General features: G+C 42.0%; 1 protein-coding gene across 1 annotated transcript; it reads left to right on the top strand.

Annotated features, from left to right (window-relative positions):
- The first annotated feature begins 28 nt into the window (after positions 1-28).
- On the top strand, positions 29-25,741 carry vstm2b (V-set and transmembrane domain containing 2B). The gene is made up of 5 exons (XM_034130544.1): positions 29-626; positions 1,165-1,352; positions 2,532-2,561; positions 3,482-3,923; positions 24,823-25,741. Exons 1-5 carry the CDS (start codon positions 554-556, stop codon positions 24,909-24,911), a joined length of 822 nt encoding a protein of 273 aa, XP_033986435.1. The 5' UTR covers positions 29-553; the 3' UTR covers positions 24,912-25,741.
- Positions 25,742-27,884: the final 2,143 nt, after the last annotated feature.

Genomic DNA, 27,884 nt, shown 5'->3' with positions numbered 1-27,884 from the left:
TAATCCGAGGCTCCAGGTCGGTGGCAGTTTCCAGAAGAGAGAGGGTGAAACACACAGGGAAACTCGCGAGGCTCTGTGTATCTTACCTTCCTGTTAGCACCGGTCTGTGAGCCCCGGGCAGAGGCAGTCCTCCCTGCGGCCCCTGCTGCAGCCTCTCCCGCGCAGAGAGCGGGATGTGCTGGGTGCTGGAGCGGAGCCCTGAGAGCAGTGGGCTGGGGATGGAGAGCCGCGGGAAGTTCGCTCTCTACTTCCAGACGACGCTCAGTGCGGATTAACGGCGCTATTGCTTTTACTGGAGGGTTGAATAACTTATTACATATTTTGGCTGTAGAATTACTGTAGTTCCTTTTGTTTCTGAGCTGAATGATGGTTTAAAAATGCTCTGGCTCACCCCCGGAGTGTTCCTGCTGCCTGGCTGAGCCGCTGCCTCTGGATCTGTGGTCATATCTGGAGTTATTTACATTTTATTGGACTTGACATTAACAGGACTCAATACATCCAGGTCCAATGACCGTCTAATGTCCGTGCTGAGTGTGACCAGTCTTGTTGTGACATGGAAAAAACGCGACTCTACAGCCTGCTTTACTACTTCATCCTCAATTCGCCCTTTATGATTTGTGCAAATGGTAAGTGAGTCCCCGCTGATGAAGCAAATGGAGAAGGGAATACATTATTTGACGTCGGAAATAGACAGTGGCTTTAAAATGCTTTAAATGAAAACAAATGCCACCTGTCTGCAGCATTAAATATACCCTGCTAGTTTAAAACTAAGCCTGTTTTTTTCTTTCTCTACAATTATTTAATACTTGAGAATTGTGACAATAAATCAACCTGAAAACCACAGAATGACCCAGCTGTGCCCCCATCACAGCATCATGGAACAGAGGGAGGATTGCTCTCCATTATTTGATCAAATAAAGCCTGAGGCACATTTCTATGTCTGATGTGCTCTCATAAATCCATGTTAGTCTATAAATCACAGCTAATGGGGACTATTGGAGGAGATCCTAAAAATAGAGGAAGTCTGCATGATGGCAGGGTAATGGATTACCAAACTCTGGATTGTTAGGCTTATGTTTTACACAGCATCTCCACCATGCCATCCCACTCATATTAATGTGCTTCTGGTGTCTTGTGTGTCTCCTCACCCATCATATACCAAAGCTGCATTTACTGAAGTCCCTAAAGATGTGAGTGTGGGGGAGGGAGAGGACGTGGAGATGCCCTGCGCCTTCAAGGCTGTCAGCGCGGCCCCCATGTCTCTGGAGATCCAGTGGTGGTACCTGAAGGAGGACGTGCCTGGAGATCTGCATCACGAGCTGCAGATCAGTGCTCCGGCCCACAGAGCCAAGGTAACTGCACAAGCACCTGAACCTCAAGTATACATAACGCAGGTCTCTCTGTGTGTGTGTGTGTGTGTGTGTGTGTGTGTGTGTGTGTGTGTGTGTGTGTGTGTGTGTGTGTGTGTGTGTGTGTGTGTGTGTGTGTGTGTGTGTGTGGTGTGTGTGTGTGTGTGTGTGTGTGTGTGTGTGTGTGTGTGTGTGTGTGTGTGTGTGTGTGTGTGTGTGTGTGTGTGTGTGTGTGTGTGTGTGTGTGTGTGTGTGCTGTTAGTGCCACAGTGTATATTGTGCTACATCTTTAAAGCAGATCTTACCCAGCAGTGGATGATGTCAGATGCACTTCCACCACACTGAAAACACTTCAACGTTGACTTAGATATATAATGTCAACTAATTTCACATAACTAATAAGTTAGTTGAAAGTAATAATATTAAGTTGAACCTTATTTAAACTTTATATTATTGCTTTCAACCAACCTAATGCAGTTATGTGAAATCTGTTGACAACACATTTCATTAAAGTCAACTTTTCAGTTTTTTCAGTGCATGTTTATCTGTCAGCGATCAGCATTGGTGCACTATGCATACATGCATTTGCAGTGAAGGTAAATCAAAAGGCTGCACATATTTGGAGAGTTTTTATATTCATTGGCCTGTTGCAGACAGTTTCTTTAATCTTTTGAGTTTCCTATTTTTTTAAGTAAGGATCCCAGTGTTTGAAAGCGATGCATTTGTCGATGAATCCTGAGCATTCCCTCTGTGGCGATGGCTCTCTGGCTGCTGAAAGGGCACTTGTTGGTTATCAACACCATTACATTCCTCTCAGGTCCGCCACCATGATAGAATATTGTGGCAGGAGGAATTTATTTTCCCTCCAGCATCACAAATCAGTCTTTCTCAGTTGTCAGAGGAGTCAGGGACAATCACATCCGCAGCGTTTTCCTCTGCGGTTTAAGCACATTAAGACATTCAGCGGGGGTAGGAAGAGAGAGAGAGAGGTTATCAATGGCGTCTTTGAGAAATGTACGCAGCCAGCTCTGCTCACGCTGTATGCTCTCTGCACTAAATGAAAAACACATCACATGTTAATGTTACTAATAATGTGAATCTTTTACTAATGCAGCAGCTAATGCCCTGTTGATTGGTGGACCTGTTTCAATACATGTGATTTACAATGCTTTCTTGTTTCAGGTCGTTCCAAGGGAAGCCACAAAAATAAGTGTAAGTGTCCACTCTCCTGACTGCACACACTCAAGTGTTTTTTCGAGGACTATGATTGGATAAATGATGTTCATATTAATTCATATATGTTCAGGCTAAATCCCATTCTGAGAGTAGTAGCTCTGACTTTTGTGTTCTCTTTAATGAGAAATAAACATCTAAGCATTCCTGTTAATTAAATATTGATCTTGGCGTATCAGAAGTTAAAGAGATGATTATTATGCATATTTTGCTCATTCTTTTTTGTGACTATTCACCCAGGACTTTAGTCTCATGCCGATACAGCGTCAGCCTTTCTTAATGTCAGGATTATGTCAACAGGCTGTGGCAGGCTCAGCTTTGGTTACGTGTTTTGGTGCAGTGATGACGTAGTTTGTAGGCCAACTCTAAAGTTAGCATCACAGGGCTCCCTTTACCAAAAGTAATGGGATTTTTCCATTGGATTTCAGAATATTGCTTAACAAATAAGCTCTGTGGGAAACATGTTTATGATACTTACATGTTTTGTTCAGCAGGATAAGCCAAGAGCAAGGGGCCGACAGATCAGGGTTATTCTACCAAATATTGAAATAAACCATTATTATTGCGGTGTTTAAAAATAACCATGACGTTATTTTCTATGCAGTATTTCAGGTCTGAAATGACCTAATTTATTTGGGTTATTTCAACCAGATACCCTTTTCTGTAAAAAGAAAATCCCTAAATGACAATATTTTTTAAATGTTTATTTTACTCAAACACATAGTTCTGCCTATAAATAATGAAACCACAGAAGCTGCATCTATATATTTAAATCTCCACATATTGTATGATTTTTGAAGCGTAAATGCAATCGCCAGAAGTAAAAAGCTAGCGTTGGACATGAATATAGCTGACATTGCCACATTTCAGTGTTTCCTTCTTCCTCTGCCTGTATCCAGACCGTGCGTGTCCAGGGCAGCGCTATCTCCCACCGCCTCAGCCTGTCCAAGGTAAAGAAGGAGGAGGAGGGGGTGTACGAGTGCCGCGTGTCGGACCTGTGGGCGGACGAGTCTCAGGACTTTACGGTTCACGCCATGCTGCACGTGTCGCTGGGGGACGGCATGGTGGCCGAGGAGGCGGTGTCACACATCCAGAACCGCTGGCCGCTGAGGAACACCAACACGGCGCTGGGGGGGGGCGCAGGGGGGAGGGCCACCTCGGAGCCTGAACAGGGGCTGGCAGGGGGTCAGAAGGCAGGGCAGGGGAGGCACCGGGTGCCTCAGCAGGCCCAGCCCGGCCTCCTCCCCTCCATCTCCTCCACCACCACCTCCTCCGTGGCCAAGTCATCCGCTTCCCCCCTGCAGAGGAACGCAGCCATCCTCCGCCAGCAGCTGGGAGCGGGTGAGTGGGAGGGGGAGAGGGAGCAGAGCCACAGTGACCCCTAGTGGGGGCAGGATGGAGGAAGCTGGTGATTTAGGCATACAGATCTGACATCTGTCTCACTAACTCACCTCTGAGCTCATGTGCTGCTTCAGTCAGACAAACTGTTTCTCTTTGTCTCGTTGTTGTGGACGCTGTTGAAGCCATTTTGCATATTTATAAGATTTGTTGCAGCTGTGGCTGTATCATTCAGAGGCTCCTCACAGGGACCAGTATGTGCAGCCTTTTATTAGAGATGAGATGAGATTAGATACACACTATTGAATTGGAATTATCTTTGCCACAGCAGCATGGTTACAAGGCATTGCAAATGACTTCATATATAATACAATTAAAAATAAAAACAACCATAAAGAAGAAGAAGAAGAAGATTTAATATATACATATCAACATAAAAATAAAAATCTGTTGATTATTTTTTGAATCAGAAACAGAAACACTTTACTAATCCCAGGGGGAATTGGTTTGTGTGACAGTTGCTTCATTATAGAATAAATAAAAGTTAAAATGATTATAATTTGATGTTAAAGGATGTTTTAGATTTCCCTGTGTATCGATGAATTATAGTGACTGTAGGTGTGGTTTTGGCCCTATAATTTAGGACAGGCGAACTGTACACACTGAATGGAAGGGCAAACAACGTTCAACCGCACAGTGAACTACGCACGGTACGAGCCATCTGTAATGCGCAGTAGGGCAAATATTTTGTTAAAGGTTGTTGTACTTTGTGCTTAGTTTTTCTTTAAATAAACGGACGACAATGGATCATTAAGATGGATGCACGTTGATGTTCTGACAGCTCATAACAGAAGGTGTTTCAGTGTGACATACACTGTGGAGGTTTCTGATCAATGGACCTGTTTGTTATGTCGATACGGTTAGGGCTGTATACTGTCAATGGTTTAATCGACACTGAATACCTCTTGATATTAACATCCGTTCATTCAAATATTCTAGAATTACTCTGAGTTCACTGCAGTGTGTTTCATTCTGACATCTTTGAAAAAAGAGAGAGATAGCTATAGTATAGGAGGCCTTTAAGTTGCATGCAATATAAGCTGTGTTATGTCCATATTTAAATGTTGACACCTGTAGTGAGCACTGACACATTTAACATATATATATTTTTTATGACAGCATATATTATCACTTATCCTAAAAGATACATTCCTTCATACAGATGTTGTATTGAGAGAGCATGTGTATCAGGGATCATGTGACATTACCCATCTCAGAGATCTCCATCATCTCCTCGCATGACCCAGCCACACCTCTGGCACACTTTCCAAATCTCTTCTAATCAGGCAGATGGCACAGGGACGGGACGGGGGGGGGTTGAATGCATCTTTGTTATCTACCTCCCCATAGCTCTTCGACCTGCCCCAGTTCTGTTCAATTAAGCACACTTGTGAATAATTAAAACTCATGGAGGTCTGGAGGACTCCTGTCAGCCGCTGTGTTAATGCAGACAGCTCTCACACACCTCACACACACTGAGAGCCTTCATACCTGCATGAGCCGGCTTCAGAGAGCAGTCTGAGTGTTGGGAGTATTAGAGGTGATATTCCTTCTGCTGTGTGTGCCTGCTGAACACACTGTTTGCACAGCTGTGTGTGCAGCCCTTTATTACAGATGTCTAACAGAGAAGAGATTAGATTCTTTGTTGATCCCAAATTGGACAACTGTTTTGTTACAGCAACATGTTCACAAGGCATTGGTGAGTTAAAAAATACATTAAAATCTAAAAACAAACATAAACGGTAGTAATAATAACAGTAAATATATACAATTCAACATCAGAAAAATTAATATCTGCAGAGAATTTATATAATACATTACATATAATTAATAACATGTAATGAATAAGTTATAATACACTGTAGAAGACCAACTAAAACCAAATGGACAAACATAGGACACTATATATACAAGTGTGCACCTTGCCATTATTTTTATTCAAATTGAAATGCAAAGAATAAGAGATAATAAGAAGTAGGGATGCTCCGATCGATCGGCCACCGAACGATATCGGCCGATACTCACTCTCAGCCGATCGATCGGTGCTCTCTAAAAATGCCGATCGCGAGGGCCGATCGCATGACGTAAAATTATGACGTAAAATACATGACACTTTTCTCTGTGCGCGGCAAAACAAGCTCGCCAAAATGGCTTCACCAGTCTGGCAGTATTTTAAGGTGTCCGAAAATGACAATAAAATAGCGGTATGCAACGTGTGTGTGAAGCAGAAATCCTGCAGCTCCACCCGCTGTGACGGACCGGTGAGCGGAGCGAAACACACAAGAGTTAGACCTAACACACTTAGCTATTTTATCTACCTCTGGAACAAGCTAAACTAGTTATAAATATGTTTATTCTTCACTGTCGGGTCACTCATTACTGGATCAGTGAGCTGCAGGAGATACTGACGGGCTGTCAGGAGAGAGAGAGGGGGAGAGAGGAAAAGAGAGCGCTTCCGCTCATTTCTCCCGTGTTATTATCCAAAGTTAATGTAAACTTGAATAATGTACTTCATTTGAATGTAATAATTATGTCGGTTGTTGTTTGTGGAAGCGCCAGTGAATGAGCCCCATTAACTGCATTTTAAACATCACCTTAAATGGAAGATCCCCATAGGCCCCACCCACTCGATCTGATCGGTCGATACTGATTCCGGCGATCGGCCCCAAAATTGGCGATCGGAGCATAAGAAGTGTTGACTGACAAATGTTTCATTAGCATTTGATTCATTTTACCCATTTCTTTTAAAATATGACAGTAACTAGTAACTTTAAATTGATGATTAAATTAAAATGTATCTTCAAGTGCATTTGTAAAAACATTTATGAGCATTGTAGGAGCATATCTGCCCCTTTTGATATATGCAATATTATTATTTTTTACTTAAAGATGTCCTATTCTGCTTTTTTGGGTTTCTTTTCCCTCTCCTGTAGTGTGTTCTATAGGTTTTAGTGCATGTAAATGGTCTACAAAGGCTAAAATCCCTGTGTTCCCTCCAGAGGGTCTTACTCTCTTTCACTAAAGTTGTAAAATGCACTAAAAACCGAATCCAGATGTGTTTTCTCTCTCGGGCTTAAGGGAAAACTCAACTGCGCATGCACTTTGAGTGCACATACGGGTACTCCTGCTCTGACAGCCAGGCATGGGTAATCATTTGTGATGTTTGCTCTCGAAAATGTCCGGCCATTTGGTCTTCATGCGCCAATGAGCAGCTCTCATAGGAATGAACAAGATCCTGCCTCTGGCGCTGTATCCAGTTCTTATTATACATCCATGGTTGTACGTGATAGGCTAAGGGGTGGGACTGATATACACCTGAACATCAGCAGGAGAGGACTCTTTAAAGTAGAGACACTACATACTGATATACACCTGAACATCAGTAGGAGAGGACTCTTTAAAGTAGAGACACTACATACTGATATACACCTGAACATCGGCAGGAGAGGACTCTTTAAAGTAGACACACTACATACTGATACCTGAACATCGGCAGGAGAGGACTCTTTAAAGTAGACACACTACATACTGATATACACCTGAACATCGGCAGGAGAGGACTCTTTAAAGTAGACACACTACATACTGATATACACCTGAACATCGGCAGGAGAGGACTCTTTAAAGTAGAGACACTACATACTGATATACACCTGAACATCAGCAGGAGAGGACTCTTTAAAGTAGACACACTACATACTGATATACACCTGAACATCGGCAGGAGAGGACTCTTTAAAGTAGACACACTACATACTGATATACGCCTGAACATCGGCAGGAGAGGACTCTATGAAGGTAGATATGGTGCAAAATGCGAGAGCGTGTAAAACCTGATGTGAGCACTTGCAGAAAAAAAATCTGAGCTTGTGTGCATACATTTACACTTGTATAAAATATCCACTTATCTGTGAACCAAATTTGAAGTCACAGAAGAAAAAAAAAATGTGTAGCTTGTAGAAAAAAAATGTGTTAGAACTTAGTGATGCACTTAGTGTTCACTTGCAGAAAAATATATATTTTTTAAATATATTTTCCATTACAACTGCAACTTGGTCATTACAACTTCACGAATCTGCTCTGTGGCAGTATAAATCGACGAATCTGCGGCCTTGACTTTTGCTACACTTCTTGCGATGAATGTGTCGCTAAAGTAATTTTCACCTGTAGATGTGGGGGGAGGGAGGGGGGTTGGAGCGAAGGGGCGGAGCTATCAGAACGACGAGGCGCAAGCTCAGGTCAGTCACACACAAACAAGTGACTACTGTTGCCCCTTTCACACCAACGCAGCTCCCGTTCTAGCTCCGTGCTTCGCTCACAACAACAACAATGGGGGACTGCGTCGGGTCGATGATCGTGTTACTTTTAATCATACGAAGCCAGATTAAATTAAATAACTACTTCTCCAACCTTGTACTTTTCTCCAGAGTGCCGTGGTTCCTTTGTTTATTAATGTGTTACAGCGGCATTTACCGACCGCTGCAGTGCTGCTCGTCCACTGGAGTTTATTTTCATTTAATTTAATTTCAAACCTTTATTTCTCCCGTTAACTCACAGCAGCGGCCGCTGTAAAGTATTCACTGTCTGACTGTCACACAAGCAGCTGATACATATCCCCAGTTCCCCTTAAGTGAATGTGTGTCAGTCTGAATTGACGCTGTTTGGCATCACAACGCTGTTATAAAAGTTTCTCTGGTATAAAATGGGTGATGTTAGCATAGCAACTGAAGCTAAACTGACTATCTTGACTAGGCTACTTGTTGCTTGTTGCTATAACTTGTGGCATAAGCCGTTTTCTACAGGCACATTTTACCGGCGTATTTTTCATTATGATTCTACTTGTGATAGTCGGACATGACAACCTGTGCAGCCCATGTATTGATTCCATCCGATAGCTGGTATAATACAAAACAAAACGTCTGCCCCCTCCACAATGATCAATAACAACGAACGGATGGTCAAAGTAAGGTACAAATAAACAGAATCACACGAAGCCTGGTTACTGGTTAGTGTTGCCTGACTTTATAAAGTGTGTTTTTTTTACAAGTGTGTGGTTGCGTTCTAGTCACTTTGCTCAGCGCCACTGCTTGTTTCAACTTTTATTTGCCGTAGGATACTCTCTTTAAACTGTTAGTCCAGGTTAATCTCGCTCCCCTCCGACGTAAGCATGACGTATGCGGTTCTTGCCTCTAGACTGACACTTTTTTCGAGCTTGGTAAGAACCGGTTTTCGGGGAAAAGAGCCGTCTCCGCTGCGGCGTGAACAGGAAAAACTGGTGCTTATCAGGCACAAGCTCCGAACCGGCCCTGGAACCGCGTTGGTGTGAAAGGGGCAACATGCAGGGCCCCGCAGTCATCCGGTTCGACCTGACATGGCTGTGTGACTGACCGAGTTTGCGCCTCCTCGTTCTGATAGCTCCGCCCCTTCGCTCCAACCCCCCTTTCTCCCCATGTTTCTCCCCCCACATCTACAGGGGAAAATTACTTTAGCGACACATTCATCGCAAGAAGTGTAGCAAAAGTCAAGGCCGCAGATTCGTCGATTTATACTGCCACAGAGCAGATTCGTGAAGTTGTAATGACCAAGTTGCAGTTGTAATGGAAAATATATTTAAAAAATATATATTTTTCTGCAAGTGAACATTTCATCACTAAGTTAATTTTTTTTCTACAAGCTACAAACATTTTTTTTTCTTCTGTGACTTCAAATGTGGTTCACAGATAAGTGGATATTTTATACAAGTGTAAATGTATGCACACAAGCTCAGATTTTTTTTCTGCAAGTGCTCACATCAAGTTTTACACGCTCTCGCATTTTGCACCATATCTACCTTCATAGGACTCTTTAAAGTAGAGACACTACATACTCCTGAACATCAGCAGGAGAGGACTCTTTAAAGTAGAGACTCTACATACTGATATACACCTGAAACTGTTAAGCCCCGAGCCTGTTTTTCAGGTTTCAGGCTCGAAAATGACATGCCCAAAACAAATGACTACAACTTAACTTCTAAAAGGGTTATATGAATAATTTCTTTTATCAAAGCAAGTTACATCTGTGAGTTGGATGTAGAAGTGTCAGAATCAATATAGATTTTTCTCAGTCAGAGTAAATTCAGATGGAACATAGCAAAAAAAGGTAAATTCTTACCTCCGCCTAAAGAAAAACCATTACTTATAGTGAAAACCACCCTTGAATGATGGGATGGTAGACTAAAAGCTTTAGGAATCCAAACTATAACATATAATAAGTACCCTGTATCAAGATTGAGGCAAAACAAGTTACATTTGACCCTTTTAGAGAGGTTTAGCAAAAGAAAGTTCCAGGCGGAATAAGCTTTCGGCACATTTGGGTACCTTTTTCAGGTACCAGACTATAAAAATGGTGTATTACATTGAATTATCACCATAGGTATTCATTCCATCCAAAGAAAAAAAATTAATATAAAAAAATAAAAAAATAATTTTTATTTTTTTTTATTTTATTTTTTAATTTGTGGAAAAAAAAAGGACCCGCCGACGGGGTCTTTGGGGGCTTAACAGGTTAAAGTAGAGACACTACATACTGATATACACCTGAACATCAGCAGGAGAGGACTCTTTAAAGTAGAGACTAGGGCTGCCCTCGACTAAAGATTTTTCTAGTCGACCAATAGTCGTCAATTAAGGCGATTAGTCGTCTAATCGTCGCACGTTTATAGGGTTGGGAACCGAAACTCGGTTCCAGATGAGAACCGATAAGAAAATGCCGGGTACCGGGTACCCATACAAAATACACAATTTCAGTTCTGCTTAACGGTTCCTAAACGCGGTAGACCCTGTATTCCACCGGGTCCGTCTGCACCGCGGTGACCTGGTGGAATACAGTATATCCACTGGCCATGATCTGTGTGTTCTGGAGAATCACAGAACGGCCGGTCGTCAGCGGGCAGTTGACGGCCGGCTCGGTACGCTGACGGCCGGCACCGCCCTTAATTCTTTTAAACGGCATCATGTAAGTTGCGCTGACAGGCGACAGAGGTCCACAGTTGCCCCGCAGCGACGCTCCCCCCGCCCTCCCGTAGACAGTTCACGAGCTCAGTCACTTCATAACACCAAAGATGGATGGCGGTAAACGCTCTAAAGTGAGGCTCCACTACACTAAAACAGAAAAAGACAAGGCACAGTGTAATGCCTGCTAATAGCTTGCCACAGGCATAGCTCAGTTAAAAATAAAGCACAACTATTGTGCAATACATTTGTATTGCATGTATATTTTTTATTTGTAAAAATGTCAGTTAAAGCTTAAAAGAATAAAGATATTTTTGTTATCTAAACGTTTGACCTCTTTCTTTCACAATTTTGGAATCGAAACGGGGAATCGATAAGAACCGGAATCGATAAGGATAAGCGGAATCGGAATCGATACATTTCAAACGATACCCATCCCTTCACGTTTATGATACATTATGATTATAAATATATATTTATTTTTTTATTCTTTTTTTTCCCTCCCAAATGGTTTCAGTTTCAAAGGCTGATAAAGAGCGTTATTATAACAGAATGGTACATTGTGCTTCACATAAAATATAAAATAAAACTGTAATAATTAACCTTTGAAATATAAATTAAATGTAGAGAGCGCATGAGAGTCAAAGCGCATGGATGCAGCGGTATAAACAGTAGAAGCTCCGGTAAGGATTCTTATTGTGTGTGTGAACAAGCAGCGAGGACACATTTAGTTCTAGTTTCTATTATTCATATCTGAATATAACAACCCAATAAATACTACAGAGGAAACAGAAACGTCGGCAAAAATCCCTCCGCATTACGCCCTGATCAAGAAATTAAAGCTTTATCGTTTTCTGAGGTCAGAATGATTATATATTATAGGTCTATATATGTTGATACAAAGCTAGGCTACTGCCTGAGTCACTGCTGCTGTTTTCCTCCGAGTCTGAGAAAGTAACACACGTTGTCGTCGGGATAATTAAGCTCTGTGTTTTGTTATGAAGCCGGCATTCAGGAAGCTGCGTTCTAATGGGGTGCAGGAGGAGACTTTTTGCCGTCGTAGTTTGCTCGTCCTTTACTCGCTCAGAAAGATCCACACTTTGGATATCCTGCCCGACCAAATTAACTTAATGACCAGGCTCCGCTCTGAATGAAGTCTGAGGGTTCTGCGCGTCATAGCACATGCAGCGCACGGATGGGTTTTTAAAATTTTTATATATACATTTATTTTTCTTCAACTAATCGATTAATGAAAATTTGCTCGATTTAGACTTAATTAGTCGACTAGTGATTAATCGACTATTTGGGGGCAGCCCTAATAGAAACACTACCTTAGGGCTGCACGATTAATCGAATTGCAATCGAAATCGCGATATCAGCTTGTGCGATTGCATAACCGCAATAGGCTGCAATTTAAATAAAAAAATGTGCGTGTTGTAGAGCCGATGAATGGGAGTCGGAGGCGGTGTGTTTAATATGGAACTCCACACTTAATTTTCCATTTAACTACACACACAAGAACATACTAGCTGCATGCTACTGTGAAGCTGGAATGCTAACAACAGGAAACCGGAACACCAAGTGTAGCATATCCCTCCGAAAGATGGTCGTGCACTTGACTGATGATTTAAAATGTATTGAAAACTCCAAAAATCAACGTAAGAGCTATACAAAGACACAAAACAACAAATAAATGTAAGCTTCATCCATATTCGCATCACTTTAGCATACCATTAAACAAGTGAACTGCAAATAGTTAGCAAAGTTATAAAACAGTATAAACTAATCAGGACACATTTTTATATTACAGTTAACACTAACCTTGTGCCTCTTTGGGGGGTGCTAATACTTCAATGTAAACTTTTTCTTTTGATATCACTGTATTTAAATGTAGATGTATTTACTTTATCTCCGCAGAGACGTAGTAGAGAGACACTACATAGTAGAGACACTACATACTGATATACACCTGAACATCAGCAGAATAGGGCCCCTTTAAGAGCACACTGTGCGTGACTCACCTGTGCATAATTCTCTGCAGATAAATGTGGCAAGTTCTTCTACACTTGAGCTGAACTAATGTGTTCTTTCCTGTCAGTGATTGCAGACACTTGGAAACAGTGAAGTGTTCAGTTTAATCAGGACAGGTACAAATAAAGCAGACGGTGGCTTCTGCTCCAAGCATGGCAGTTATAATGAGGAAACCCCTCCGGTGGATCCAGACATGTGGTGGTGCAGTGAAATTAAAACAGACAGATTGTACTGTTACAGCAGCTTAGCAAAAAGACTATTTCATACTATTTATAAGAGCTTAAATAAAGGAGAGAAGTTTACTTGTACACATAGACACGAGATGAGGTGGTCATTTTATAGGTATTGCTACCCTAATGCCAACTGCTCCAGCAGAGAGGATTGAAGTTGCCACTAGAGACTGATCACACTGCAACATGTGATGAAAAACAGCCTCAGCGTTAGATTTCCAGTCCAGTCTGTTGTCAAGGTGAACTCCATCCAGATACTCATCCTGCACCTCTCCCAGAATGCTAATGAGGTCAGCAGCAGTCCTTTTGAATACAATGACCATATCCTTGGTTTGGTCACGATCAGCAGTATGTGGTTCCCATCCCTGTGCTGCCACTCCTGTCCCCATTATATACACCTAACAACTGCAGAGGCATGCAAGAATTCCAGGTTGCTACTTTGTAATAAAAAAAAAACCTGATTATAGTTAATGCTGCAACATGTTTTGCAATTGCCAAACGTTCAATACAAAGTGATGAACCGTAATGAATCCAGAGCTGTTTCTTTTACTGCACACAGATTTCATCCTCTTCTATTCATGCAATTTTCAGGAAGCCCAAACCAATGATTAACAAAGTATTTGTGAAGCCATGTGTCCACTGTTCATTTATGTAACCTACATCTGTTAGTGCTGTTCTGGATGATCACTGACACAGCACATAAAAGCTCACAGTCAGAAGCTTCAGTGTAAGGGACTCTCAAGCGTGACCCCTTCAAGGCTTGTCTTGTTTTGTTCAATTCAACTCAGTGACAGTGCTGATACACACTGTCCTGTGTGCTCACGTGTCCCTGTTACAAGACTGAACATTTCAGAAAATATAAAGTGCCTATAATCTTTTATTTCATCGGTGAGGGGGGCATTTCTGCTATAACCATACTGACACTGCATTCTGTTACATAAAAAGTAAGCAATCAAGAAGAAGCTGTTTCCTTGAAAGAGTGTCCATGTAGCTGTCTTGTTGTTCCCAGCCTGTCGTCTTACAGCCGGTCACCAGGCACAGTTGCTCATAACAGAAACAATAATTTTCTTAATGTCACACCTATATTTCTCATTATCAAAAACCTTAACAGTAAGCCTCTCAAAATGTAATTTCAAATTGTAGTGAAGTTCCAAATGGTGTTCAGTGAATCTCAATATGAAAGGGTGGAGCTGAAGCCATAAAAACTTATAATCAACATATACACAAAAAACCTACAAATATTCAAAATATATGAATCTCTCCCCAGCAGTGTCAGCTCAGCGCTCCACACTCATCTCCTATTTTGCTCTAAATGTTTAAATGTATTTGTTCAGCATCTGTGATAAAAATATCACATTTCCCCACAGAGAAAGAGAAAGTGTTTGTTGTGTTCACAAGTCACTCATGATATCCTCTCCCTGATTGGCTGCTGATGGATCTGTCACAGTGGGTTCCAGTAGAGGAGGATAAACCGGCGTCTGGTTCAAATTCAGTTCAGCCAACTTCCCTCACATTGAGTTGGGCGTAACAGCAGCCAACACGAGCCACACTGTCCTCAATCTCCTGCACCGCTGCTACATTCTATACACTGTTGGATGAAACGCAGCCAACCATTTTGTTATCAAGCCTTAAGCTAAATGAATGAAATGTCATTTTCATTTACAAACACAGGCCTCACTGTGGAGAGATGTCAGAGTGACGGGGCTGCTGCAGCACAGCGCCCTGAGCAGGACCATGATGCTCTTTGGCGCCTCAGCAGTGCTCTGGCAGAGCAAGTGTTACCAGCTGAGCTATGACCAGTTATCCTACTTTAATTAAAGGTTGCATAACAATTGTGTCATTTAAGTCCCTAAAATCTTAAAAAATGATCTGTGGAACTTGGATTTATAATCTGGCAGTATGATGATAGAGGTCTTTTTATGACATAAGTTGTTTATTACTTTAATTGCAATTCAGTTTTATACAAATGCTTACGTTGTTGTCTAATTTTACATTTACCCCAGGGCAATGTATTATTCATGATTGTTGTTTTAAAAGAAGCATTAAATAAATTGAGTAGATACAACAAGTGCAGGTTTGAATCTAAAACTGCTCCTGATTAATATTGCAGTGGGAGCTGATATTTTCATATACGAGTGAAATGTCGGCCAGACTACTATTGTCTGTTACACCTTCAACCAATAATGTTTAAGCTGTTAAGGTTTGCTGACATTTCACTATTGACTGAAAACCCGGAGGAATCTGTCTCTGGCAGTTTGTCCTCCCTGTTCCCCTCCAAGTTGAGCTGCCCTCAGTATTTGACAACAGATGAAGGTTAGGAAGTCTGGCAAAATTGAAAGATTACTTCAGCTCGCTCTAGGCTCCGCTGCCTTATCCTCTCTAACACCAGCCAATGGTGTGAGAAATAAATGCAGGCATCTGTCACTTTCTGCAAAGTCATCTCACTGAGTGGCAGAAACAATTAATAAGGGAGGCAGGGAGGGGGGCAGTGGTTGTGGCTGGTGGGGGGGTGGGAGAGATAAGCTGTCAGGTGCCTTAAATTTACTCTCATATTCTCGTTTTTCATCTGTGGTTCGGGGTCTGGCTTAGTCACTGATAAGCTCTTCAGCTGCTAAACACTTCTCTATGTTTACTAGCCAGACTCTGAGTGTGTTGCTGCTGAGCAGGTAGTGGAAAGCAGGCCAGCTGAAAACTGCACATCAAACCACGTGTGATCTGAACATCTGAGGCCCTTGGTCTGAGTTGACAGTCCCTTCCACAATGTCTGACATAGTAAGCATTACTCAACCACAACATCATCACAGATGGGAGCATTGACCTCCAATGCTTAACTGTATGGCAACATCAGCATGACTTTGTGATTCTAAATTAGGCCACAGCCCCAGGCTTTGTGTACATACAGAAGTCCCAGGCCATGGGTTGTGGTGTTGACATCATGACTAACCCTGTTAAGCCCCAAGCCTGTTTTTCAGGTCTCAGGCTCGAAAAATGACATTCCCAGAACAAATGACTATATCTTCACTTTTTTTTTCTCAAAGCAATGATAAACCTGTGAGTTGGATGTAGAAAAGTCAGAATCAATATAGATTTTTTTTTATTTTAAAGTAAATTCAGATTGAACATAGTGGGGTTTCAGCGCGGTTTGGCTTTATGAAGCAGGCACGCAAACGGTTACGTCATGACGCAAACGATGACGCAAACGATGACGCAATGACGCAGTACCAGTCGGGCTCTGAGCGGTGTGAACAGAGCGGGAGCTGAACCGAAGAACCAGTTCTGAACCAGAAAAGCTCTAGCACGGCGCTAGAACGGGAAAAGCCTTGGTGTGAAAGGGGTATGAGACACAGTTTCGTGAAAAAAAAGCCCTATAGGGCTATGGGGCCTACTTATTTAAATGTGATTTTCTTTCAGACCGGCTGGGTCTACAGGGCTTCTTGTGTTCGGCCCTTTCTTAAGCTTCCACTAGAAGAAGACTCAATCTTTCCTCAATGATATTTGCCAGTTGCTCTTACATCCCATGTGATGAAGGTATTTGAGAACCGGGATTGGACGATGCCATTATCTACCTGCTGCAGCGTGCTCATTCGTACCTGGATGGATCGGGTTGCACTGTGAGAATCACATTTTTGATTTCTCCAGCGCATTCAACACGATCCAGCCACGGCTACTGAGTGACAATCTGCAGGCTATGAGGGTAACTCAACCACCATCTCCTGGATTACCAACTACCTCACAGAAAAGACAACAGTACGTCTGGCTGGGCAGTGCTCTGTCCGGTATGGAGTTTGACAGTACAGAAGTCAAGACAGCTTTGTTAACCTGTGCATTCTGGGTGAAGATGTTGTAGTGGTGGACTATAATGGGTACCATGGGAACGCACAGGGACAACAGACTAAACTGGAAGACCAATATTGAGATATAAGTAGGGGATGAGCAGACTCTATTTTCTGAGGAAGCTGAGATCCTTCAGCATGTGCAGCAAAATGTATGGAAACTTCAAGTACACTGTATTCTCCGGTAGTCTGCTAGGGAGCAGCATCAGAGCCGTTAACACCAGCAGACTTCATACACTCATAAATGATGGCTCCGTTATCAGCTGCAAACCGGACACTTTTGGTGTTGTGTTAGGAAGAATGACACTGAACAATCTGCTATCCATTATGGATAATGCTGAGCACCCTATCCACTACTGAACAGACAGCGGAGGTCTTACTCTAACGAAGGGATTCAACGCTGCTGTCACAAGAACCAATACAGGAATAATTACCTATCAACATCGATAATACTCTACAATACCTCATCTCCATATGTTTCATAGATAAACAATCAGTCCAATGTGCCCTGCATGATCAAACCATTAACTATCAGCCCTGCGTAACACGATCTCCCCAGATTCTTCTTTTACCATGGAAAATGGCCAAGTAGCCCACTACAGTTCAGATACACTCCTATCCCTTAGACTCTCTTGACCCCCTGAAACCCTGTACAGTACCTTCTCCTGACTTGCTTTCACAACCAAACTCTCCACCAGGAAGGCCACTAGTTGTGAGCTGGAGAGGCTCCATAACAGATCAGGCCTCCAACTTGAGGCCTTTCAGGACCATGTAAAGACCAATAATGAAACTCTTTTCTGGACCAAGACACGTATTATTTCACTCTCAATGACAACCAGCAATTGACTGTTCTTCACCATTAACCGGCTACTGTGCCTCCCTGATGCCCCGCACTCTACATCCAAATCTCTGGTCCTAGTCCCTAGATTTCTTTTGTGCTGAAGTCTAAAGTTCTTGAATGCATTGCATGGCGCCCTGCAGCATCAAAATGGCCACAGTCACCCCTATACTCAAAAAGCCAGGACATGAGCTCACCAAACTTCCTTTACTCAGTCAGATCCTGGAAAGAGCAGTTGCTGCACAACTATTTCAGCACATGTCAAACCATGAGCTCCAAAAACCCCTTCAAACTATTATCAGATTGCATCAGTTTCCTAAAATACGGATGATGGTGGGTGAAGGTTGGCTTGGATGCTAGACTAAGGCCCCAGCCACACGAGGACGATAACGGTCATATCCGCTACAGTTCTCTATCATATAGACCAGGGGTTTTCAAAGTGTGGGAAGGTGAGCCTCCCCTCAGAGAACATAAGAACAGCCGCGCCCCCCTCCCAATTATTATTGCTATTATTATTATTATTGTTGTTGTTTCTATAATGCAGGGGTATTCAATCGCATTTCAAAGAGGTCCAGTAAGAGAAAATGAAGACTGTTTCTCTCCTCTTGTCTCGTCTCTGTGTGTGTGTTTGAATCTATCGTGCTGACTCACAGCCTGCACCGATTTGATTGGCTGAGTAGCGTCACCTCCTTAAAACATTAAACAATAACTTTTTTAAACCTTTTTATCTTTATGTTTTAAACATATTGTATAAAACTCCCCCACTACTTGGACTATTCCTTGCACCCCTCTAGAATAAGCCCGAATGGTCTCAACCATATTGCATCAGTAACGTGCACTTTGTTGTTATAACAAGATCGCAAGGACGGTGGTAGCGATCGGACAATTGAGTGTTGTTCAGTTTGTGTGTTGTGGAACATGCGTGTTCGTGCAGGAAAATATACCACACACCCAATTACAATTGCATGTTCAATTTACTACCCTGGAAGTTAATAAAGTTGTTAAAGTTGGAACAGCCTGTGGACAGCCGTTCTTCCTTGCATGTCAGTCGCCGACACCTTCTTACAGAGGACAGGCAAATCTAGCTGCAGCACGACCCGTATATTTTCGCACGCCCTGTTCTCAACACATATTTTTTAAACATTTTTTACATTTTCAACATCGTGGATACATCCTTATATGCTCCCGGCAACACACTGAACGTCAACTTTGCCTCCTTATTACACTCACCCCTACTTTAGTGGGAACAATGAGTCTGCGTCTTTGATGCACACAGGAATAAATGCAGATCATCCTCTGGCTGCAGCCTTGACCGGCACTTGCTTTTGATCAAAGTCAATGCGGAAAACCCGCACTCACACAGGTAGTGGAGGTGAAGGGAATGAGCACTTTTACAGCCTTTTTGGCGAGGTGGGGGAACTCAGTCTCCACAGACAGCCAAAAGTGTGCAAGTGTCACTTTACTCGTCTTTTTATCGTTGTTTTTTTTCTCACGCTGCGCCTCCCCTGAAGCTCTCTGGCACACCCCAGGGGAGGCGCGCCTCACACTTTGAAAACCGCTGATATAGACGGTTCGGCCACACAAGGCCGACATGGAAACACATAAAACGATAACGATAACGGGTCCCAAGGTGGGTAGATCTGCAAACGAAACGCTCTGGGGGGGCAAACGGCTCCGTGTTTACGCCTATACGATAATTTCCTGATAACGTTGAAGCAATAGCCCCGCCTCTCCCCACCTCTTCTGCTCAGAGATCAGCTGCTGGGCTGTCAGAAGAGTGGGAGCAAAAGAGAGGCTCCGTTTTTTCTTCTTATATTATTATATAAAGTCGTTATCAATTTGTTTTAAAGCTCAATAAATAACAAAGAAGACCTCTGACCGGCACTTTTCTAATTTTGTCCGGAAGATTTAAACTTTAACGGACATGTTGACCGGCGAAAAATAATCTAACTGAAACTCTGCCGCACGGTCCCCTCGTCCCTTGGAAGAGGCGGAGAGGTGGGTGTTCTTCATCTGCTGGTGGACTACCGGAGAGATTTACAGCAAGAGCAAACGCTTGCCTCGGGGAGGGAGAAAAAGAGCCAGAGCGTCCACAGCAGAGAATAAACAGAAGGGCAACCATGGCAACCATGCGCGGGAAGACTTCTGTGGCATATGTACTACAGCGTCTCCAGCGCTTTCGAGCAGTCTCGTGTAGGGGTGTAACGGTTCACATAATTCACGGTTCGGTGTGTACCTCGGTTTGGGAGTCACGGTTCGGTACGGGTTCGGTGTGGGGGAAACTTCTGTGTAGTAATGCATTGGGAGTCACCGACTCAGGAAGGAGACACGGTGAGAGTTGGAGCTTTTGATGTCAAACACTGATGGGTTTATTCAGAGTATCGGCCGGAGGATTCACATCACAAGTCAAAGAGTCAGAGGTTCTGACTTCACGGTAGAGTTGCCACGTCAATTCTGAAGAGCCTCTCTCTATGCTAGACCTTTTAACTGGTTCACAGAGAGAAATCAACATCTCTGAAGGAGTAGACTAAACAGCTGGGAACACTGAACCACCTGCGTCCGACACTCATGGCCTCAAAGATTTCACATCTTAGAGTCCACAAACACCGATAAAGAAGTGCCTCAGTGTTCTCACAACAATTACCATTCGTGCCACACAAGTTGACTGGTAACAAACTGGTAACAACAACACATATGGCACCAATGCCTTTCCTTAAAGGAGATAACAGACGTCAGAGTAGATCATAAAACGTCACAGAGCAAAAGGTTAGATATCTAGAAGAATTATTCCTTAACATTCGGTACAACAAGAAAAAGCTAAAAAAAAAGTCCCAAATGCATAATTCCAGGTTTGTTGTTATTTATTTTTGAACAGTAGCGCAAGTTTCAGTATAAAAATAAGGAACTCTAACATTTTGAATAATTAACTGTAAAACAAACCACAAACAGTACCACACACACTCAGATGGCCATATTATCTATAATGGCTGATCTCAAACAAGAAGGTTTCATCAAGCTGTAAAACTAAAAAGAATGTCTTGAAAATATTACAAAATAAATAATAAAAAAGTGTTTCAAGGGCGCATAGCCGTTGAAATATATATGCCAATAGCTTCCGTTATTTATTTTGGTCTCTCGGCTTGCATGTCTATTGGCTTCTTAAAAACAGCGGGGATAAGCTGTTGAACTGCTGTTGTCTTTCGCCGGGTTCTGGTGATTGGCAAATCTGGGTGATGCCTTCTGATATGATTTAGCATGTTTGGTGTGTGTTACCCAGGTGTTACCATTAGCATACCGCACCGCTGTCGAACAACGCCGACACACCGTCCTCCCGATCCACCACTCGCACTCCATTGTTATTGTAGTCCACAGGGAACCCGAAATGTTCCCTCACAGCTGATGTAAAAGAAGCAGGTGGGTCTTCTAGCTCCTGTGTGTTATCTGAAATCGCCATACTAACTTCACTTCTTCTTGTATTTTGTTCGTTTTGTTGTGTTTTCTTCTTGTTCTTCATTTGTTGTTTAAGGGCGGCAGGCAAACCGCTTTTAGGCGCAATACCGCCCCCTGGATTATATATAGTGTAATGGATACTGCCCTGAGTGACAGACTTTTTTCCCTTCATAAAAAAAAGGCGTATTCGTCGTGTGACTGCATGTGCCGAACCGTGACGTCCGAACCGTGACGGTTCGGGACAAATACGGATACCGTTACACCCCTAGTCTCGTGTGAACGGACACGTTTCTGGTGCCTGTTGCGTGTGGACGGAAGACTTTTTTGATATCGATTTCAGTCTGTTTGCGTTATCGTCCTCGTGTGGCTCCAGCCTAAGTTGATGAATAATGTTTCAGGGGTGATGGTTTCTGGATGATGGTTGACAGATGACTTTGGGGGAGGTTATTGTTGCTGGATGATGGTGGTGAAGGTTACATTTGCTGACTGCTGCTAAGAATATACTTGCTGTTTCCCAGACAATAACATAAGACATAAGAACAGTAATGAAAATATGATAAGTAGAATAATTACACAATGGTCATTGATGTCCTTTGGAATCAAAGCAGTGGCTTAATATTCGGGTGAATCGTTTGTTAGAAACATGTTTTAGAAGCCTTGACTTTTTGGGAGGTTTATGATGTTGACTGTCCCCCCCCCCCCCCTCGTCTACACTAGCAATTGATATTGTTTAGAAACAAACTTAAATAATTGTTGCTTGAAATGCAAATCCTCACACTATAGTGCATCAATAGGTGTGAAATATGTCATTCCCATCCATTCAAATATGACTAGCTGAATCCATGTCGCTGATAATAACAAAATGGGCTCATTGGTTGACTTTGCCTATATTTAACCATTTACATTTTCTGCAAAAGGCTTCTGACAAATCCAATATCAGATATTTTTAAGCCGTCAGGAGCAGAAAAAGTCTAGCACAACCTCTGGTCAGGAGTTTGCAAGCGTTTTTCAAATCAATTACATAAGTATGATAGGATATTTCAGCGTGTGCATAATGGAAAGAGTTTGCTATTCCAAAGCTCCAACATGGAACAAAACAGTCTTTTAGGATGAAGTGGTACCAAAGATGTTTATATGTGTTTTGTTGAGAGATGAGGCGCACAGAATACACTTGACAAAGTAATCACCATTTTCTGGCTTCATCCACTGAGGGTGAATCTGGTGTTTGAAATGTTATTATCATACTGTCAATGATGTGTCGTGTTTTTGTTCCAGTCTGACCCCCCACCCCCATCTCTTATTCCTGGCTCTCTGCAGTTCGTTGTAGTTGCCTTGCACAAACACAAGCATTTAGGTTAGGATGATAAAATGTACCTACAAATTACAGTTACCTCTGTAGGGAGAATAAAAAGTCACAGCTGCACTTCATTAGTCATCACACATTTCAGTAATAATGTATTACTTATGTGACAGTAACACCTGCAATGGATACACACAAAGACACCAATACCAAATGTTAATATGTTAACATCAGCAGGGTAGGAAAGGGATATGGTAGGATCCAACTTAATGCTAACAATAAATGTTAATAAGCTAATGTTCTGTTAATGATTGGCTTGTTGTGTTTGGGGAGACTTATATCACCTTTTTTATCCTGAGATACTGTAAAATATGATTTATATGTTAGTAAAAATGTATGACTTTTCATTGGCTTACAGACCTGACGGTCCTCAGACTGGGTCACAGTTTGAACACTCTGCACAGAGATGAGTCACTTATTTACTTTAACGCACATTTATGATTTTTTGTCTGTGACATTCATTTGTGAGGGTGATCTTTATAAATGCCTTCATTATCATATTCTCTGGAAGTGCCACTATAACATTGGAAATATTGGCTAAATTCCTATGTGACCTTTATTTGAGTTCCCTGCTTAAGTGGCCTGCAGTATGTGTAGTGATCTATTATATTATGTAGTTGACACATCCTACCTTTTCATCCTTAATAAAATGATTTTATGTTGTAAAGGTGTATTATACTCCTACACTGTGGGAAAGACGCAATACAAATATTTCACTGACAGTAACATTGCCTTACACTGATATATTATTTTGTTTCCTACTAACCTTTACAAATAACATTTCATTTCATTCAGTAATGTTGTGGAGGGATTAACATGGCGAGATTATGATAGATATATTCAAAACGCAGTCTGCCAGGGTCACATGAGGTCTGGTATAATCTCCTCATTCTGGGTCTGTTTTCTGAAACACCTTAGCTTACCTTAAAAATAAAATGTAGGACAGTTGATTCTAACACAAAGGGGACAGGAAGTGTAATCAGGTGCAATCTGAACATTTTGAGGTCAAGGCCAAAAACATGTTTATGGGAAATTTGCTCTACTTTTACCGCGATAAAAGACTGTCTCTGTGAGATCTGCTGTTTTAGATGTAAAGACCATTGGTGACGTAACTGGCAGGCTTTAAATGACACCAAGCATCTTGATGTTAGATCAGGTGGAAAATCAGCTGCAATGCACTTTGACTTTTGGTGCAAACAATGCCACCATGAGCCATCATTCTGACATCCCTCCACATGAATGCATCTGTAGCCTATGTACTGTGTGTGTTTCTGGCCTGTTTAGAAAAAAAAGAAATTAACAGAATGAACATTTTAATATGTATCTTAACCTCAGTGTCTGTTCTCAGTGCTTCGGCATCATGTCTTGTACAGTAAGTAGCCATTCTCGTTTCAAGGGGTTAGGGCTGTAGCTTACCTACATAATAGTCAGCGGCTGATTAAACATTTTTGACAGAAAAAGGCTTTTCAACAGTTAAAAAAAGCAGGAGTCTACTTTTATTTGTCTGAAATCAAGCACATATTGTTTATAACATGACAGATATACAGAGCGGGGCATAGCAAAGCATGAGTTGTTCCCACCATAGTCTCATTGTTAGTCATGCTAGCTGCAGCTAAAGTAATAACTGTTACTGCTGTATTTCGTTTTTTGTGCAAACAGCTGTGAGCGTGGTTGCTCCAGTAAACATAGCACTATACATTACATGTTATACATATGTATTTGTTTCCGCCATTTAAGTAAGTACCACAAAACTGGTCTTGAAAAGAAGTCACCAATCGTTACATCATGTTATTTTTTTAGCAGTCTGTAATTATTTGGTACTGGCAGCGATCATTTCTAGCTAGCTTGCTATCAGTGGTTATCGTTACAAGGCAGCACTGCGGGTTTGAGAGACCACTACACGGTCCATGCACTGAGCATGTATCCGATTGTAGTCGTAGCATAGGTAAACATTACACCTCCATAACAACACAGAATGTTAGCATGATGATGCTACAACAAGGTGCTAGCATGGCTCTTCAGAAACATTATTAGAGATTATCAGTGTGATATTCAGAACAGTGTCATTTAGTGTAATTTGTAATATTCTTATTTCTCTCTCTTTCATCCAGGCTGCCGTCTGATGAGCTCCATGGACCCCCTCTTCTGCATCTCTCTCCTGTTCCTGCATAAACTTCTCCCCTTCCTGTTGGCCCACTGAATAGACTTCAACCAAAATAATGTCGACCTGCAACGTTCTCACTTTCTATACCAAAAACCAAACAGCAACAAACACCAGTCAGAGGGGTGGAAGGGTCACAATAAAGCAATGTATACCGTTGCAACAAATCACTGCAGGGAGGTGAAGCAGAGCGAAAAGGACTGAGGAGTCGGACAGAGGACACTGAAGGAAGCGCAGCAGAAGGACGCTCCTCAGAGTCCAAACAGACATGGAAGCTACATGACTGTCGGCCCAGCAGAGTGTGGAGAGGAGAAATGTGCTCCTGGTGAATGATGGGAGCATCACCACTGATCCACACAGCCTCACATAGAGGCCACATGCAGCCTGTATTCTGCACCGCCTCATACACTCCTTTCTGTTGCAGCATTTCCATGATCACTTCAATGTGAGTCCTACTGCTGACATGTGTTATATGGAGACATGTGACTGTTATTTCTTTAATCAGCTGATCATTTTTCTGTAGCCATGTGAAGCCTCTTCATTATTCTGAACATCCTCCAGTGTGTCGGTCTGCTGTGTGTTCACCCCCTCCCGCACAAAAACACACTCACTTTTGTTCTCATCGCTGTGTTCTAAAATGTGAACAACAAATAATAAGTTTAAATAGCTGATATATTTTGATTAAGATAAGTCACATCTTACCATTGTTGTTGTTAATCACCTCTAATAATGTTTATTTTTATTAAATATATGGTGATCAAATTAAGACATTTCATTTCTATGAGACAAAAGGGATTCATTGGTGACTTGCCAACAGCCGTTGAGATGAAGGTATATTGTTTTTGTAATAAAACGTAGATTTCAAAAGAGTTGCATGGTGGAGGCTTTCTTTCATCACAGAGGGATATTCACAATCACACAGAGTAATAATAGTAAGTAGAAGTACACACTATGAACGTAAAGTGGGTGTGATGGACTGAAGGGATGAAGCTGTCAAATAAATGACGGAACAAAACAATATTCACAGAGGTGGAAAGTACTCAGATCTTGTACTTGAGTAAAGGTAGAAGTACCAGAGTGTAGGGATACTCTGTTACAAGTAAAAGTCCTGCATTCAAAATGTTACTTAAAGTGGACCTATCATGCTATATTTAAATGATATATTGTAGGGCCATACCTATATAATGTATATTTATACGTTTCTGTTTTCAAAATACCAAACAGATCATGCATTTTAGCCATGCCTCATTTCGCTCTATGTGCTGTTTGCTGTCTACGGGTCTGATTCTGCTGACCACGCCCCCCTGCAGGAGAGGTGAGCCGTGCTCTGATCAGCTGCTGGGCTGTCAGAAGAGGGGGAGAAAAAGAGATCTCCGTCCTCCGTGTTTTATTATATAGAGTCGTTATTCATTTGTTTTAAAGCTCAATAAATAACAAAGAAGACCTTTGACCGGCACTTTTCTAATTTTGTCCGGAAGATTTAAACTTTAACGGACATCTTGACCGGCGAAAGTAACTGAAACTGAAACTCTGCCGCACGGTCCCCTCGTTCCTTGGAAGAGGCGGAGAGGTGGGTGTTTGTCATCTGCTGGTGGACTAACCGGAGAGAATTACAGTGCTTGCCTCGACGGGCGTTTGCAGCGGGAGCAAACGCTTGCCTCGGGGAGGGAGAAAAAAAGCCACAGCGGAGAATAAACAGAAGGGTAACCATGGTAACTATGGGCGGGAAGTCTTCTTCGCTGCTTTTGTGGCAGACTACAGCGCCACTTACAGGCCTGGCATATGTACTACAGCGTCTCCAGCGCTTTCGAGCGGCAATGGCCGGCTGTGGCCCAACCCCACATTCCCCTGATAGGTGGAGAGTTGGCCCAATAGCCGTAGCGCCACCATCCTGACGTCAGGACAGTGTTCAAATCTGGATCAGTTTTTATCAGATCCGTTGCAGCCCCTTTTTTAGAGATTTGGGTATGGAGGAAAATAGAGAGGGTTGTGTTTTCTGACACTGGGTGAGTTCCCTGGAACACCGGGGACACATATTCATGTATAAAAGACGTACAAAAGTGCATTTTGCATGATAGGTCCCCTTTAAGTAAAAGTACAAGTATTCAGATCAAAAATCTTTGTATTACGTTTCTACAATGGATAACGGGTTTGTCATTTAGAAATGGAAAGCAAAACGTATGCATATACAAATGAAACAATGGTTTGTACTGGTTATATGTACAAAGGGGAAAATACAGAACAATGGAAAACACAAAACAAACAATAACAACGACTAAAGTAATCCCCTACTTTCATAGCCAGTGTGCCTCATACACACGAATATTCACCAGAATTATCGTTAAATGGATATATATGCATGTAATACATATGCATAAACATACATGCAACATACACAGATACACATCTACTGTATTCATACACACATACATATGCTGCAGATAAGCTATACCAATAACAGATAATTTCACAGTGTGTAATGCATTTCAAAAAGGTCCCCAGGCTTCCTGAAATGTCCTGTTTGAGTGTAGAAATGAATATCTGATCTTTTCCAGTTTCATGCAAGAGATTACGTCCATCAACCACTGTGAGTGAGTGGGCGGGACACTGTCTCTCCACTTAAGCAGAATGGCTCAACGAGATAGGAGGAGAAATGGAGTTAAATGCATTCCTTTCCTATCAGAATCAGAATACCTTTATTAGTCCCACAGAGGGGACATTTGCATCGTTACAGCAGGAAAGAGCCACAGACAGCTTAATGTTACCTATGTTAAGAAAAAAGTACTAAGTTATGATATAATAAAAATATAATATAAAAAATAAAAGTAAAAGAAAAATACTTTCCAAAATACAAATCCTTTAACAGTTCTTAGGATTTAGCAGCCAGCTATATATTACACAGTTATTAATGGCATATGTATATAATGTATATATTGCACATATAGCACATATTGCACATAGTATGATGGTGTTTAACTGCAGCAAGTTACACAATTTACAAGATACAAAATG

The sequence above is a fragment of the Trematomus bernacchii genome, unplaced genomic scaffold (genome assembly GCF_902827165.1).
Source record: "Trematomus bernacchii unplaced genomic scaffold, fTreBer1.1, whole genome shotgun sequence".
In the NCBI taxonomy this organism is placed as follows: Eukaryota; Metazoa; Chordata; class Actinopteri; order Perciformes; family Nototheniidae; genus Trematomus; species Trematomus bernacchii.
The sequence above is the reverse complement of the archived record's forward strand: the minus strand, read 5'-3'. Positions and strand labels throughout refer to the sequence as shown.